We start from the raw sequence: 14,401 nt of genomic DNA, 5'->3' as shown, positions 1-14,401 counted from the left end.
TCTCACAGTGGCTGAGATTTTTCTTTTTTTGGCCTCAGGAAGACATAAGATCAAATAATAGAATTGCTGCTTACTTTCTAACTTCTTACTGGCTTCCTCAACTATAGAATGGGAAAATAATCCCTACATCATAGGGTTACTATAAAAGTAAAATATAAAACTTTGGCAATAATATATGCTCAATAAACAGCAACTGTTTTTCTTACTAAGAGAAGGCGGCTAACAATCAGAAGATCAAACCCAGATTCTACTACATTATGACACGGCAACTCATGTAGTTCAGGGGAAAAAAAACCCACATCTATTAATTCCTCATTAATATGTACATGATTGACATCCTCTGAATATAACGATTTCTTTCTTCTTTAATACTCTAAGTAGTATGAACTCAAAAGATACCATGGGATCAATGTTCATGGTAAACTCGAACTTGGGAAATTATTACTTTTCTAAAAAACATGACAAAGTATCTGGGGATGCAGATGAAAGAATTTTATCCGTGAAAATAAAGCAAGATCTACACTAGGCCCAATCCTCTATGATCCTAATGGTGTAGGTTGTGGTCCAAAGGTAGGGATGGATCCTGCCAAAAACTTACTTTGGTCTCTTTTTGTATGGTTGCTGAGGTGGTGTGATTGCCTTTGGTTCTGGAGAGTCTGGGGGAGATGGATCCCCACCAGGGAGCTCTGGAGGGAGAGGGAGGTCTGTGAGTAGGTGACGTGGTCTTTGTTCCTTCTCTTTCTTCACAGGTTTTGAAGGTAGAGTTTCTTTCGGACTAAACAACAGAGAGGAAAAAAAGAAAAAGATCACAATTACTTAAAGAATGTGCAAATAAAACTCAAAGATTGTAATGTCTGGTTATTAAAAGGTTACAAAGATTTTACTTTTAAGGGAAAAGCCCCTGTAATATAACATAAAGAAATGGAGTTTAGTCACAGTTCAAGAGACTTGGATTTTGCAAAAAGAAATCTATAGTATATTAAAAAAAAAAAAAAACAAAACTTGGATATTATTTGTAGAAACTTTAATAAACTCTTTAATGTCCTCCTGAAGAGGCTATCTGGATTTTTATTGAGATGAAATAAAATACAGGAAGTTATAATCTTAAATTTGCAAAGCACCATGGCAAACCTCCTCTAAAGATTTCAATAATGATGGAAAACCCAACAGTGTAATACTACTATGTTACTAAAGATGTGGAGAGAAACTTGGAAAAAGCAAAGAGTATTTTAGAGTGTTTTGTAAGAAATACAGCTAAGCTGGAGATCAAAATAAATGATTTATTCTACTGGTTGGGAAGAAAAGGCAATCATATTCAACCACCCAAAATGGACAAATAACTCTCAAACTAAGAATCTAAAGAGAACGAATCCAAGAGACTATTTTAGAATCATTAAAGCACTGGCGGCTCAAATGGTAATGGTAAAGAACCTTCCTGCCAATGCCAAAGACACGGGTTCAATCCCTGGGTTGGGAAGATCCCCTGGAGAAGGAAATGGCAACCCATGCCAGTATTCTTGCCTGGGAAATCTCCTGGAAAAAGGAGCCTAATGGGCTACAGTTCATGGGGTCACAAGAGTCAGACACAACAATGACTAAACAACAACAAAGTACTGGCAGCAGAAAGCCTCTCCAGCAAATTATAATAGTCCGTGGGGGAACAAAAGGGATGGCTTTTCTGGAATAGATTAGAAAATTCAATTTTCAGATCTAATTTTTTAACCACCTCTACTTATGGGTAAAAAAAGGATTTTGCGCTATGCATGTCCTCAGGAAAAATAGGCAGCATACTAATTCATGTCTAGAGATAAAACCATGATAGTCTTTTGTATTCCATCACAGTATCAGAAGATTAAAAAGCATCTGAGAATCCTAACCACAGTAGGAACCTCTTCTACTTTTTCAGCAAGTGGTTATTAAGAGAAAACTTTCATAAATACTTACATAGAACCATAAACACATCTAAGGATAATACAGCTATCCCTTGCAATGTATCTTTTTAAAGCATACTGCTACCTTCAGTGTGTGAAACACAATCTCAAAAGCTACTACTTCCTATTATTTTTCATCATTTTAATCTCAAAAATCATACAAAATAACAGAATCTAGTTTGTACCATATTAACCAGAACTGGGGTAGTCAAGGTAGAGCAAAACGATCATCTGAAATTTTCTGTTAAATTACTGATAGTGATGAACACACACCAACTTGCAGTAAGATTTTTCTACCCTGAAACAAAGTCTGTTACGAGAAAACTCTTGGGTCAGGATGTCATATAGATTTTTTAAATTTCCCCAATTTTTAAGACATTCAGAAAAGAAAATTCCTAATTTTTCAACTACTATGTCAAAATACTTTTTATAAAATTCAATTCATGATTCAAAAATAAAGTCTAGCTTGCTTCTGTGTCACTAGAATTAACTGAATTCTTTCACCATCATTTCACGTAAGTTCAGTCTATATTTTACATTTACATCTTATTTTCTCCAAAATTTACTTTATGAGTTCAAATATTGCTATTGTGAAAATGTACATTGCTTCTAAAACATTGTATTTCAGTCTGTTATTTCAAGAAAGAATGCGTGTTTGATGGGATATGTACTACCAGTTTAGAGCACACAAGTTAAACAGAGGTTAAATTTTGTTTCAACAAATTCCACATGTACCAAAAACCTTGCAATAATAATGCATAAAATAAAAATGGTAAAATTGCAATGCTTAGAAATATTATGGTCTTTAGCCTTTAGTGTAGGGTACTCACTAAAATAAAGCTCTATATAGTTCTGAGAACATATGGTAGATACAGAAAGGGTCTAACATAGTGGAAGAAATATTGTCGGAGAAGGCAATGGCACCCCACTCCAGTACTCTTGCCTGGAAAATCCCATGGACAGAGGACCCTGGTAGGCTGCAGTCCATGGGGTCGCTAGGAATCGGACACGACTGAGCGACTTCACTTTCACTTTTCACTTTCATGCACTGGAGAAGGAAATGGCAACCCACTCCAGTGTTCTTGCCTAGAGAATCCCAGGGACGGGGGAGCCTGGTGGGCTGTCGTCTCTGGGGTCACACAGAGTCAGACACGACTGAAGCGACTTAGCAGCAGCAGCAGCAAGTCATTACTTGAAGATTCAGTACCAGAAAGAACAGACTGACCCTATCAATATCAGTATTTCCTGCTTCTCCATTTATACCAGCAGATGGGTTCACTCATGGAGACAAAGTTGCATTAATGCCTGTGTATAATTAAAAAAAAAAAAGTTGTCAAATCCCAGAGTGCTCAAATTTTAGAATATGGATAGTCTCTTGGAATTTATGATGCTGGAATTTATTCTGTAGGTACAACGTAAACGCCTCTGAGATGTCTTTACTGTTAATAAAAAAATATGAATTTACATATGAACTACAAAAAAAGAAAATTAGCTTTATTTTGGGCCATGTCACACAGCTTGTAGGTTCTCAATTCCCTGACCAGGGATGGAACTTGGGCCCACAGCAGTGGAAGCTTGGAGTCCTAACCACTGAAAAGTCAAGGAATTCCCCAAAATTAATTTTTGTAATTTTCAAAATTTAAAATAAACTACTTTAAATATCCCCATCCCTGATAGCTCACTGAATAAAGAATCTGCCGGCAAGGCAGCAGACATAGGAGATATGGGTTCGATCCCTGGGTTGGGAAGATCCCCTGGAGGAAGAAATGGCAACACACTCTAGTATTCTTGCTTGGGAAATCCCATGGATAGAGGAGACTGGGTGACTAAACATGCACTTTAAATGTGGCCATTTATCTCATTCCTCTTAAAGAAGGTTGTTTAAAAAGTGATTTATTTTTATAAACGTCTATTAAAATTTGAATGAACATATTAAAAACTTTCTATTAGCATTCTAATAGAATAAAAATAGAAAACAAGCATTCTATTAGCAAAATCCTAAATTCAAACCTGAACGTTTAATAGTCTTTTATACAAGAGTTCAGTACTTTAAAAATACAGCCTTTAAGAATCCTGTAGACTCTACCCAAGTCTGATAAAACTCCAGATGAACCACGCTATCCAAAAAAAACAAGAGAAGAAAACAACATTTTAAAAACCCTATATGGTTAACTGAAAATTTAAAGAAGAGTATACAGATGATTGGACTTCCCAGGTGGCTCAGTGGTAAAGAACCTGCCTGCCAATGCAAGAGACATAAGAGATGCAGGTTTGATCACTGGGTCAGGAAGATCCCCTGGAGGAGGGCATGGCAACTCACTCCAGTATTCTTGCCTGGAGAATCCCATGGACAGAGCCACAGACAGAGCCTGGGGGAGCGGGGAGTTACAGTCCATAGCGTCGCACAGAGTCGGACACAACTGAAGCAATTTAGCTGCATATATGGATGATCTCCTTAAAGAAGCATATCCCCATGACCAGCTATGTCTGTGAAGAATGCATTATATCAAAGTGGATGTTTGGAAGCCTTTGCTTCTAGAAATAAGAATTGTAGACTGTGAATCAGAAAGGTTTTTGCAAATACCATTAATTAAATTCACTCTTCTATTTCATACCTGGGTTTATATATTTCTGCTCAATATACATACTATACACACACACACACACACACACGTTTGAAAGAGAGATTAATTCTTTTCCCAAAAGGACAAATCCTCTAATACAACCTTTATATCATCCATGTGACAAATAATTTCTTAACTACATGCCCAATTTCATTTCACACAAGCCTGGCCTTGGTTCCTTCAGCAGTTTTACTTATTCAAATAATCAGTATTTAATGACTACATTCTATGTCTTATGTTTAAAATACTATAGGCGATAAAAAGATGTATAAGTCACATTCTCAACATTTAAGCTCCTGCAGCCTCCTATGAGATAAAGTACAGAGGAATAGAAGTTCCATTCACAATGTTCAGATTTCTTCCTAAAAAGTCTTCTTACATAAAATTATTTTTTCAGGACTTCCCTGGCAGTTCAATGGTTAAGATTCAGCGCTTCCTATACAGGGGGCACAAGTTTGATCCCTGGTTGAGTAACTAGGGTCCCAAATGCCACACAGCCAAAAAATACTTTTTTTAAATAAACAAATGTTTTTCATGTGAAAGGTGCAGCTGGTTCATGGCACCAAATAAGTAAATGAAGACAAAAACAGAAAAGCCATCTTGAATTTTAAGTTAGTACATAGTGAAAAAATAAAATTGATATTGGAAGAAATCTTCACTTCCATTTTTCTACCTTTAATAAGGACTATTAAATGAAACAGTTACACTTTTGGAATCAGAATATGTAACAAAAATAATTTTTCTCACTTCTCTCTCGCGAGTGTTCTTAAAGACAGCTACACATACTCAAATAAGCACTGAATGATCTTACTTTACCCTTCATTTACAATCTGAAAGATAGAAATCTCTACGTGCCTTCTATCAAAATTGTTCCACATCTGCAAATCTGCACTCTACCCTGACTCATGGTAGACAGGTTCAATGTCTACTTGGTTAGCCAAGTAAACATTTCAAAAGGAAGGTTCCTAGCCACACTGATATGATTCTAGCCACTATGTAAACTAATATTTAAACAAGGTTCTCATGGAAAGATAGTGGCCTAGGTTCCCTCTGGATGACTTCTTTTTCAACAAAACTACAAAAATATATATTTTGTATCTATGGTAAGTATATTGTGTACCTCAAACAAATTTTCCTACATAAATTTCAGGTTCTTTTCTTCTCATTTGTAGTTCTCAGGATGTGGCAGAATTCATTAATACCTATTAATATTAGAAAGAGCATGTGGAATTTTTCTTTAAAATAATATTTACCACTATATATAGTAATGGAGCCATTCATTTAAATAGTCTCTTTTCCCATCATTTATTGCACTTGCACCTTCTAAAAAAGCACAGAGAGTAGTTTGAAAAACTATAGACCTAAAGGGCTGAAATGTATCACTATTTAAACTACTGCTGTCACCTGGAAAGTAACAGAAGCTTGGGAATTGGTCTGGGATGCACGACTGATAATATTTATTTCTGTGCTTACAACGAAAACTTGTTGTATTAAGTGAAACTCATATTCTCTATAACAAGAGGGCAGAATCTCCATAGAAAAACAATAACCCGAAGACTGCCATGGTATATGTCACTGCTGATTCAAGTTTGTTTGGTTGTACTTGCCTAGCTAAGTCCACCAAGAAATTAAACAAATATATTTCCTAATGTCTTCCATGAAATCAGACTCATGTTTCAAATCATTTCAGGTCTCAATAGTCAAAAGGATTATTAAAATGAGAGCTCTTCTTATCACCACACTGTGAATTTATATTCTAATTAGCAAAGACTCTACATATTGTTCTTTTGCTTCTTAAGGATAATTTTTTTAAAGCATCAAGATGGAAAAAAGTCGATACAAAAGACATTTCTGGGACTACTTAGGATCTTAATATTATTATTATTGATATGCTACTGATATTATTCAATAAATGAATGTTTTTTAGGGTGATAAAGGTATTATGATTATACAGGAAAGTGTTCTTGTTAGAAGAGACATGCTAAACTATTCAAAAAAGTCATAATATCTGTAGTTTAAAAAAATATGGTAAAAAATTAACAACTGGTCAATCTAGCTGAAGGGCATACAGGTGTTAATTTTTCTGCAGCTATGTAATACTGAAATTTTCAACATAAAAATTCAAGGAGAAAAACACATGATTTTTAAAACTTTCAATCAAAATTATTGATAAATACTCGTGAGAAAAAGGATTACTAGACCTCAAATTATAATTATCTTTTCCTAATCATGTCATACATAAGGACTTTTTCCACTGAAAACCTAACATCACAGGCACTTCCTATTCATGAAAGCATTCTAAACAGACACGCATCAGAACAATTTTGACAAAGCCTTGAGAACAAAAACTACATTACACTTAGATCAAGAGGGTTAAAATTTCCCAGTTAACTACAGTACTTACCTATCCATGTCATCATCTCCCAGTAATAAGGGTGGGAGGGGCAGAGGAGGCAACGTTGAAGTTTTTAGGTGTGGAATAGCAGCTGTTACAGATACTTGAGTCTTCACAGAAACCTGTACAGAGGGCTGAGAATTTGCCTGAGAGGACAGAGTAGATGTCCTTGGATGAACAGAGGGGGGCAAAGTTGAAGTACTTGAAGAAAGAACCTGACTAAATGTTGGCTGGGGAGGAGGCAGAGGTGGCTGCTGTGGAATAGCTGGCAGTGGAGGCAAAGGTGGCAAGGGGGGTGTCTGTGGTGGAGGGGTAGTAGTTGGTAAAGGAGGTGGAGAAGTAACTGTGGGAAGAGGAGGAAGGGTCTCCTTTTCAGATGTCTCTGTCTCTTTTGGAGTAACAATCTCCTCTTTCAGTGCTACAGGTTTAGAGTCTTTTGTTCCCTGTACTTTTGTATCTTTAAGAACAGGATGCTTCTCAGAGTTCTCATCCAACTTCACTTTCCCTGTATCTAAAGAATTTTTGACCTCTGTGTTTAGATGTGTTACATTCACCAGTTCAGTATCTGGGGCAGATTTTTCCAATTTTACACCTCTGGGTAACTTTTTAGGCTCCAAGCCTGAATCCTTAGCCTCCACTGAACTGTTCTCTTTTTTGGGTAAAAATATAGGTGAACCCTTGGATTCCTTCCCATCCATTTTTGCTGCTGCTGCAGCTGCTGCTCTCTCCTTCTTTTTCCTACTGAGTTCAGCTCCCAAGCTGGAGTTCAATGGAAGCCTGACAGGTGAGATACTGGAATGTCGACTGCGTGACCCGGATCTCTTCTTTTTACTATGAGAAGATGAGTGTCTTGAATATGCAGGACTTCTACTTCTAGACTTCATTGATTTTCTACTGGAAAAAGAAAAAAAATTAAATGAATAGACTACAGCAATACGGAAGAAAACAGATTAAACTATGAAGAACTGTAACTAAAAAAACCCAGTTTGAGTACTTAGCAGTCTTAAAAATAGATTGTTGTTGTTGTTCAGTTGCTCAGTCCTGTCTGACTCTTTGCGACCCCATGGACTGCAGCACACCAGGCTTCCTTGTCCTTCACTATCTCCAAGAAGTTTGCTCAAATTCATGTTCATTGAATCAGTGATGCTATCTAATCATCTCATCCTCTGCCACCCTCTTCTCCTCCTGCCCTCAATCTTCCCCAGCATCAGAGCCTTTTCCAATGACTGGCTCTTCGCATTAGGTGGCCAAAGTATTAGAGTTTCAGCTTTAGCATCAGTCCTTCCTATGAATATTCAGGGTTGATTTCTTTTAGGATTGACTGGTTTAATTGCCTTGCAGTCCATGGCACCCACTCTCAAGAGTCTTCTCCAGCACCACAATTTGAAAGCATCAATTCTTTGGCTTTCAGCCTTCTTTATGGTCCAACTCTCACATCCATACATGACTAATGGGAAAACCATACCTTCGACTATACAGACCTTTGTCGGCAAAGTGATGTCTTTGCTTTGTAATATGTTGTCTAAGTTTGTCATAGCTTTCCTTCCAAGGAGCAAGTGTCTTTTAATTTCACGGCTGCAGTCACCGTTTCCGAAGTGATTTTGAAGCCCAAGAAAATAAAATCTGTCACTGCTTCCATTTTTTTCCCCTTCTATTTGCCATGAAGTGATGGGACTGGATGGTACCATCAAATAATAATAATAATAGTAATAATGTATCAATATTGGTTCATTAATTATAACAAATATAAGATAATAATAATAGGGGAAACTGAGTTTGAGGATATGAAAGAATTCTTTGTACTAGTTTCAGAATTTTTCTATAAATTTAAAAATGTTCTTTACTCTAAAAAATGGATTAGAAGGAAATAATCCTTCATGGTAACATATTTCAGTCATATAATCTAAAAATTATCCACTACTTATTCAACTGAAAGATGGATGGATATTTTTTCCCATGTTAGAAAATATCCATATTCACGATTACTTTTAGAATTTTGGTTTAAGTATCTGATAAAGTGAAAACATGATTTTTAAAAGTCATACTTAATGCTAAACGTAGTAACTAGCACACTTCACCAAAACCTAAAATTTTAAACTAGAGAGCTATCTAATTGAGAAATCCCAGGAAAAGATTTTGTTCCTGAATCCCCAGTTTATAATTAAGTTGTGCCTATACTAAACAAACTCTCAAGATACAAGACTTAGGATTTACAAACTATGTAAACTGGAGAAACTGTCTTGCCAAAATAATTTATTAGACGTTCTTAAAACTATGATGGCTTCTAGTACTTTCAAATATAAAATGATTTCCAATAAACATTTTAGAAATTCATAAAGCAAGGTATTATTGCATGTTCAACTTATTTTCTCCATTATTAAGAAAGGATTGGGAAGTAAAATCTGGGAATCTAAAAGGCAGATTATTCTAAATTAAAATCCAACCCCCTCTTAATTCTTTTTGCTTTTTAATAAAGTCAAATGTATTACCGGCCTTCTCAGGTAGTGCTAGTGGTAAAGAACTTGCCTGCCAATGCAGGAGACATAAGAGATGCAGGTTCGACCCTTGGGTCAGGAAGATCCTCTGGAGGAGGGCATGGCAACCCACTCCAGTATTCTTGCCAGGAGAATCCCCATGGACAGAGGAGCCTGGCAGGCTAAAATCCATGGGGTCACAAAGAGTCCGACACAACTGAAGGAACTCAGCAGGCACACAATGTGTCAAGTATGACTGGACAAAACATAATTTGCCCAATAGTCTAAAACAAATTGTTCCCATTTCAGATCTTCAATATCTCCCTTTTATGGCTGATCATTGGTAAGACTGATGTGATTCAAAATGTTTCAAAACAAATAGCATATACATGGTAGGGGAAACAACTCACATGATGTTAGTCATGATTTTCTTATACCCATAATGCCTTTTGGAAATTTTCTTCCAAAAGTTAATTAAAATATAAAATAATCACTGGAATCAAACAACAACATTTATATGAACATGAGGATACAAGACAATGAAACTAGTTAAATGGATTTACTAAATACCCAGTTACTCTTAAGAAAACTAATACCTCTGTAAACAAAGTGGCTAAAACAAGAGGCTTTCTCTAAATTACAGACTGGGTTGAAACTAACATTATCTCAGGAAAACACTAAGTAATGTCAGAAACATGCCCTACAAGCCACTGTTTCTTTAATCTTTCAGCATGACTAAATCTTCCTAAAGAACTCTGCTACAAATCCTTCAACTTCTGAACAGAAGCTTACTGTAATAGGACATTTGGATGGCTGTAAGTTACATAATGTTAAAGTTGAGGTCCAGATCCACTCTTTAAGGAAAAAAGGGGGTAAAAAGAGGACAACAAATAGGTAAATTGTCTTCAAACAGTGAACAAAACTGTCTTCAATAACAAATGTATTTTTTCCCTGAATTAAGTTAGATTCCACCCATTTGAAATGAAATTGCTACTATTAATCACTACTAATTTGGTGGATGCAAAGATCTTCAAAGTTTCTCTCAAAGCATTTTCAGTCTTTAAAAATGATATTGCTTGTTTAATTCTGCCTGTTTCTCTCAAGGCAAAACAAAAAAAAAAACGAGAAGACCATAAAAGGGATCTATATGTTCCCTACCCTAAGAAACTGAATGAGGAAAAATATGTACGTATGCACATATCACACACCTACAAACATGTAATGCTCTTTACTAGCCAACTAAAAATGTGCATGTGACTCCAAGATTATTAGTGTTTATATTTGTGTCCTATAGGATCATGTTGTGTTTTCAATTCTTTCTTGATTTATTTTTACCATTACTGCACTAATTACAACTGAGTACAGGAAGAGAGAACTTGAGATTTGAACCCAAAAGGAATTATTGCAAAAGCAGCTTGTTTTTACTGAAACTTGTTTTAGCCTCAATGCAATTCTGTATTCTCAAACCCCCTAACAATCAAAATTCTCAGAACAGCCTTAATGAAACTACTCCCTCAAGAAAACAAATATTCTGAGACTATTTCTTAGGCATCCTTAAAAAAAGCTAAGCAATTTTACAAATAGTACACTTAAGACATCTACTTCAGTGTATATAAATTTACTTCTCATTCCTCCAGAAAAAAAAAGTCAACTCTAGCTAATGGTGTACATGCTAAAGTGTTTATAGTGAAGTATACTGATATATGCAACTTACTTTGAGATGAATCAAAACAAATGAAGATGGCTTGATGAAGAGATGGATAGAAATGATAAAATGTATATCAAGTATTAATTGTAGAATCTAGGTGGTACATATTTGAGTCCTGACTACAATAATAAAATGGAGGGGGAAAGCCTAAGGAACTTCATACTCTGACAGCTAGGAACTCTCTTAACTTGATGAATTCAAACTAGTTTATGAAAAATTATAGCTTTAGGTCAGCAAAAATTACTCACATTGACATATAAAAGACATGGCATGGATTTTTTTCTAATTTCTCTACTAGTTTTCAACATTTTTCTCACTCACTGATAAAACTTACTGACCAGGCACTGTACCTGGCCATGCACTCATATTTACTAATTAAACCTCGCAACTCTAGAACTAGGTAGTTATTACTCTTATTTCACACACAGAGAAATTAAATTATATGCCAAAGGTTACAAAACAAGATTAGGATTCCACTCAGATGTGACTCCTAAGCTCAAGTTCTCCTTTTGTGGAAAATGGTAAGACTATAAAGAGGGAGGTACATACACCTCATCACTTAGGAACAAGAACAGTTTTCTGTATACAATTCACTCCAACAATTAAATTTCAAACTAACATGTCTTTATCACCAAAAATATCACAGTGAAGATACTATTAGCATTTTTTAAAAGAAAGATTTTGAAAACTGCTGTGGTCACAAGATAGTGGTGATGCTTGTAAAGAAAATCAAAGTATCCTTGGAACCAATTTCTGCCAGGTTATACCATAAAAGGGAAGAGCTAATCAGTTTAATTCCCACTAGAAACATCAAAGATGGGAGTCTTTTGTAAGTTATCAAAAAAACTGTCTATAAGGAAATAAACTTACAGGTCTGGAGACATAGTGGACAACGCAAGTGGTAGATGACCTAGGAAAACAGCCTCAAATAACACAAATGAAATCTCCAATCAGGTCCAATGAAGCCTAAAGCACTAATTCCAAAGTGAATTTCAAAAAGTTAAGACAAAGCAACCGAAATAACTGGATAAACTCTGAGAACCAGTATCAACTCCATGCATTTGGTAAGCAGAAGCCTATGATTTTTTCTCACATAGGAGCTTACAGCTGAAGGTCCCAGCACTGGAAGTACCTACCTTTAGCAGCTTTAGGCATGTGAACTCTCCTCTTCAATTCTGGGTTAAGGGGAAGAGCAGTCTCACCTACATTATGACTAGCCAACAGCAAAGTGTTCTAGACAATGCCAAACACTGGGGGCTTCCACAAAATGTTAACAGGTCTAATCCCCAGTTCCTCATAAGCCACTGTAGGAAAGAACGGACTGTTAGACAAATAGCTCACCTGGGAAGTGGACTCCGGCTCAGAGAGCGCTTGCTCAGAAAAGGGCTGCTGGACCGCCTTCGACCGTAGGGACTGGGTGATCTCCCACTGTAAGAGCCACTCCTTTCATAGCTGGAAGAACGTCGCCGGCTATAGGGACTCACAGACCTCTGTCGTCTACTGTAGGGACTGGGTGACCGAGTGCTGGACTGGTAGGCAGAAGGCTCCTTGTAAGGCGGGCTGATTGACTGCCTTCTAGAGGTACTTCCCGGACTCTTCTTGTAGGAGTCGTAATTGCTAGAGGTGTGAGATCTCGGGGGACTAAGGTCATAATCTTGGCCGTAAGAAGCTCCGGAGGGGCTATCATCTTGCTTGGGACTGTCGGACCACTTCCGGTGGGGACTCCTGGATCTCCGTTTAGGGCTGTCCACGGTTTTGTAACTTTTGGGTGTTTCCCTCTTCCGATGACTTTTACTTCGGTCTTTGTGTCCCGACTTCAACTCACGCTCTTTCCGGGTCTTCTCCTTATGGAGTTTGGATGACCTGGATTCCTTGTTGCTGCTTTTCGAGATCTGAGCCTTCCCGTGGTCATCATTCTCCTCATTTGAACGCTTTGAACTTCCTGATATCCGGTCCTTCGTCGAGCCCGACTTGCTGGAGGCTTCCAGGTTTTTTTCTTTCTCTGTCTGTTTAGTTTTTAATAAGTCGCGAGTACGTCGGTGCTGGTGGTGACGGTGTTTATGCAGGCGGTCGCTGCGATCAGTCCCGCGACGTTCATCATTTTCCCTCCGGTCCACTTTGAAAGCCAGGTCATCAGAGAAGGTATCGGAATCAGAGCTAATGTCATCATATTCCACCAAAGGTTTGATAACTGTGCCCAAAGGTGCTGCTTCGGGTGTCACCAATCCCATGTCTTTGGAGTGCTTGGACTTATGCCGCTTGTGCTTCGACCCCAAGCGGTGACGCTCTCTGCTGTTGGAGCTGCCACCTCCCGATGACGGCTGCAAAGTTCCAGAAGCTCCCCCACTCCCGTCCTTCTTGCCCCCATGTCTCTCTGGATTGGGCATTCCCTTTCCCCTGGCCTCAAAAAGGGGAAAAAGTTCCCCAGCACTCCAAAAAGTAACCCCCACCCTCCCCCCCAGCCCCACGCCTACCAAAGAGCCCCTACAAGGGGGTGGGGAGGGAAGGGACGGTAGTCCAGGCTCCTCCTCCCTCCCGTCTCCTCAGCACCCTCCTACATGAGGTGGGGGTGAAGGAGCCAGGGAAGAAATGAGAGTTCCTCAGCAGTGGAGTTGCGAGACAACGAGTAGCTGCCCGAATCTGTTTCTCCTCCTCCCCACGCCGAGCCAATCCTCAGGCCCAGACGCCGGGGAGGTCGAAGAAGTAGGAAGCCGACGGCCCGGTGCTGTGTGGCCGACTCTGGCTCTGGGGCCCTGTGAGGACTGCGCGGGCCCTTCCCCTACCCGGTAGCCCGGCTCGGGGCGGCTTCCTGTCGCTGGGGTCCCGCGGCCTAGGTGCCTCACGCCCCCTTTGTCCCTCGCTCCTGAGGGACCCCCTTTTCTAGCTTCCGCCTCACCTAAGTACCTCACACACTCGGCCCCTCACACAGACTCACAGTCACACACTAGGTTAAACCGAAACGGCACTAGGAGGAAGGCGGGGGGGAGGGGGTAATCCCAAGAAATACCGCGAGAATCTTCAGTAATCTCGCGGTATTTCGTGCTTCCCTTTCACCTCTCGCCGCTGCTAGCTCAAACAACGCGAGAGCAGGTCTCCAGCAGAGGAGCATTCCGCCAGATTCTCGCGATAAGAATCGGGCTCGCCATTTGAGCAAAACTTTATTAAAACGAACCAGGGAGAATTTTTTAATTTGAAACTTTATTGATAACTCATTGAACAAATACATATTCCGCTTCGGCGCAAACTAATTTTCGTGTGTGTGTGTGTGT

At 38.5% G+C, this 14,401-nt stretch overlaps 1 protein-coding gene across 7 annotated transcripts in view; it reads right to left on the bottom strand.

The window, feature by feature from the left end:
- The window catches only part of CDK12 (cyclin dependent kinase 12), a 63,688-nt gene extending 49,566 nt beyond the window's left edge, over positions 1-14,122 (bottom strand). For 3 of the 7 annotated variants that reach the window (XR_003507029.1, XR_003507028.1, XR_003507030.1), the window contains exons 1-3: positions 12,474-13,519; positions 6,960-7,844; positions 599-775 (exon numbers count right to left, since the gene is read on the bottom strand). Coding sequence is in view for 3 of the 7 variants with exons in the window: in XM_027519806.1 (XP_027375607.1) it covers positions 599-775; positions 6,960-7,844; positions 12,474-13,519 (2,108 nt within the window). In the remaining 4 variants the exon portion in view is untranslated. Of the gene's footprint in view, positions 1-598; positions 776-6,959; positions 7,845-12,473 lie in introns of all 7 variants that reach the window. The other 4 variants (XR_003507031.1, XM_027519807.1, XM_027519806.1 and 1 more) reach the window with 4 other exon arrangements.
- Positions 14,123-14,401: the final 279 nt, after the last annotated feature.

Source organism: Bos indicus x Bos taurus, chromosome 19, assembly GCF_003369695.1.
Source record: "Bos indicus x Bos taurus breed Angus x Brahman F1 hybrid chromosome 19, Bos_hybrid_MaternalHap_v2.0, whole genome shotgun sequence".
Taxonomy (NCBI): Eukaryota; Metazoa; Chordata; class Mammalia; order Artiodactyla; family Bovidae; genus Bos; species Bos indicus x Bos taurus.
This window is presented reverse-complemented; position numbering and strand designations above follow the sequence as displayed.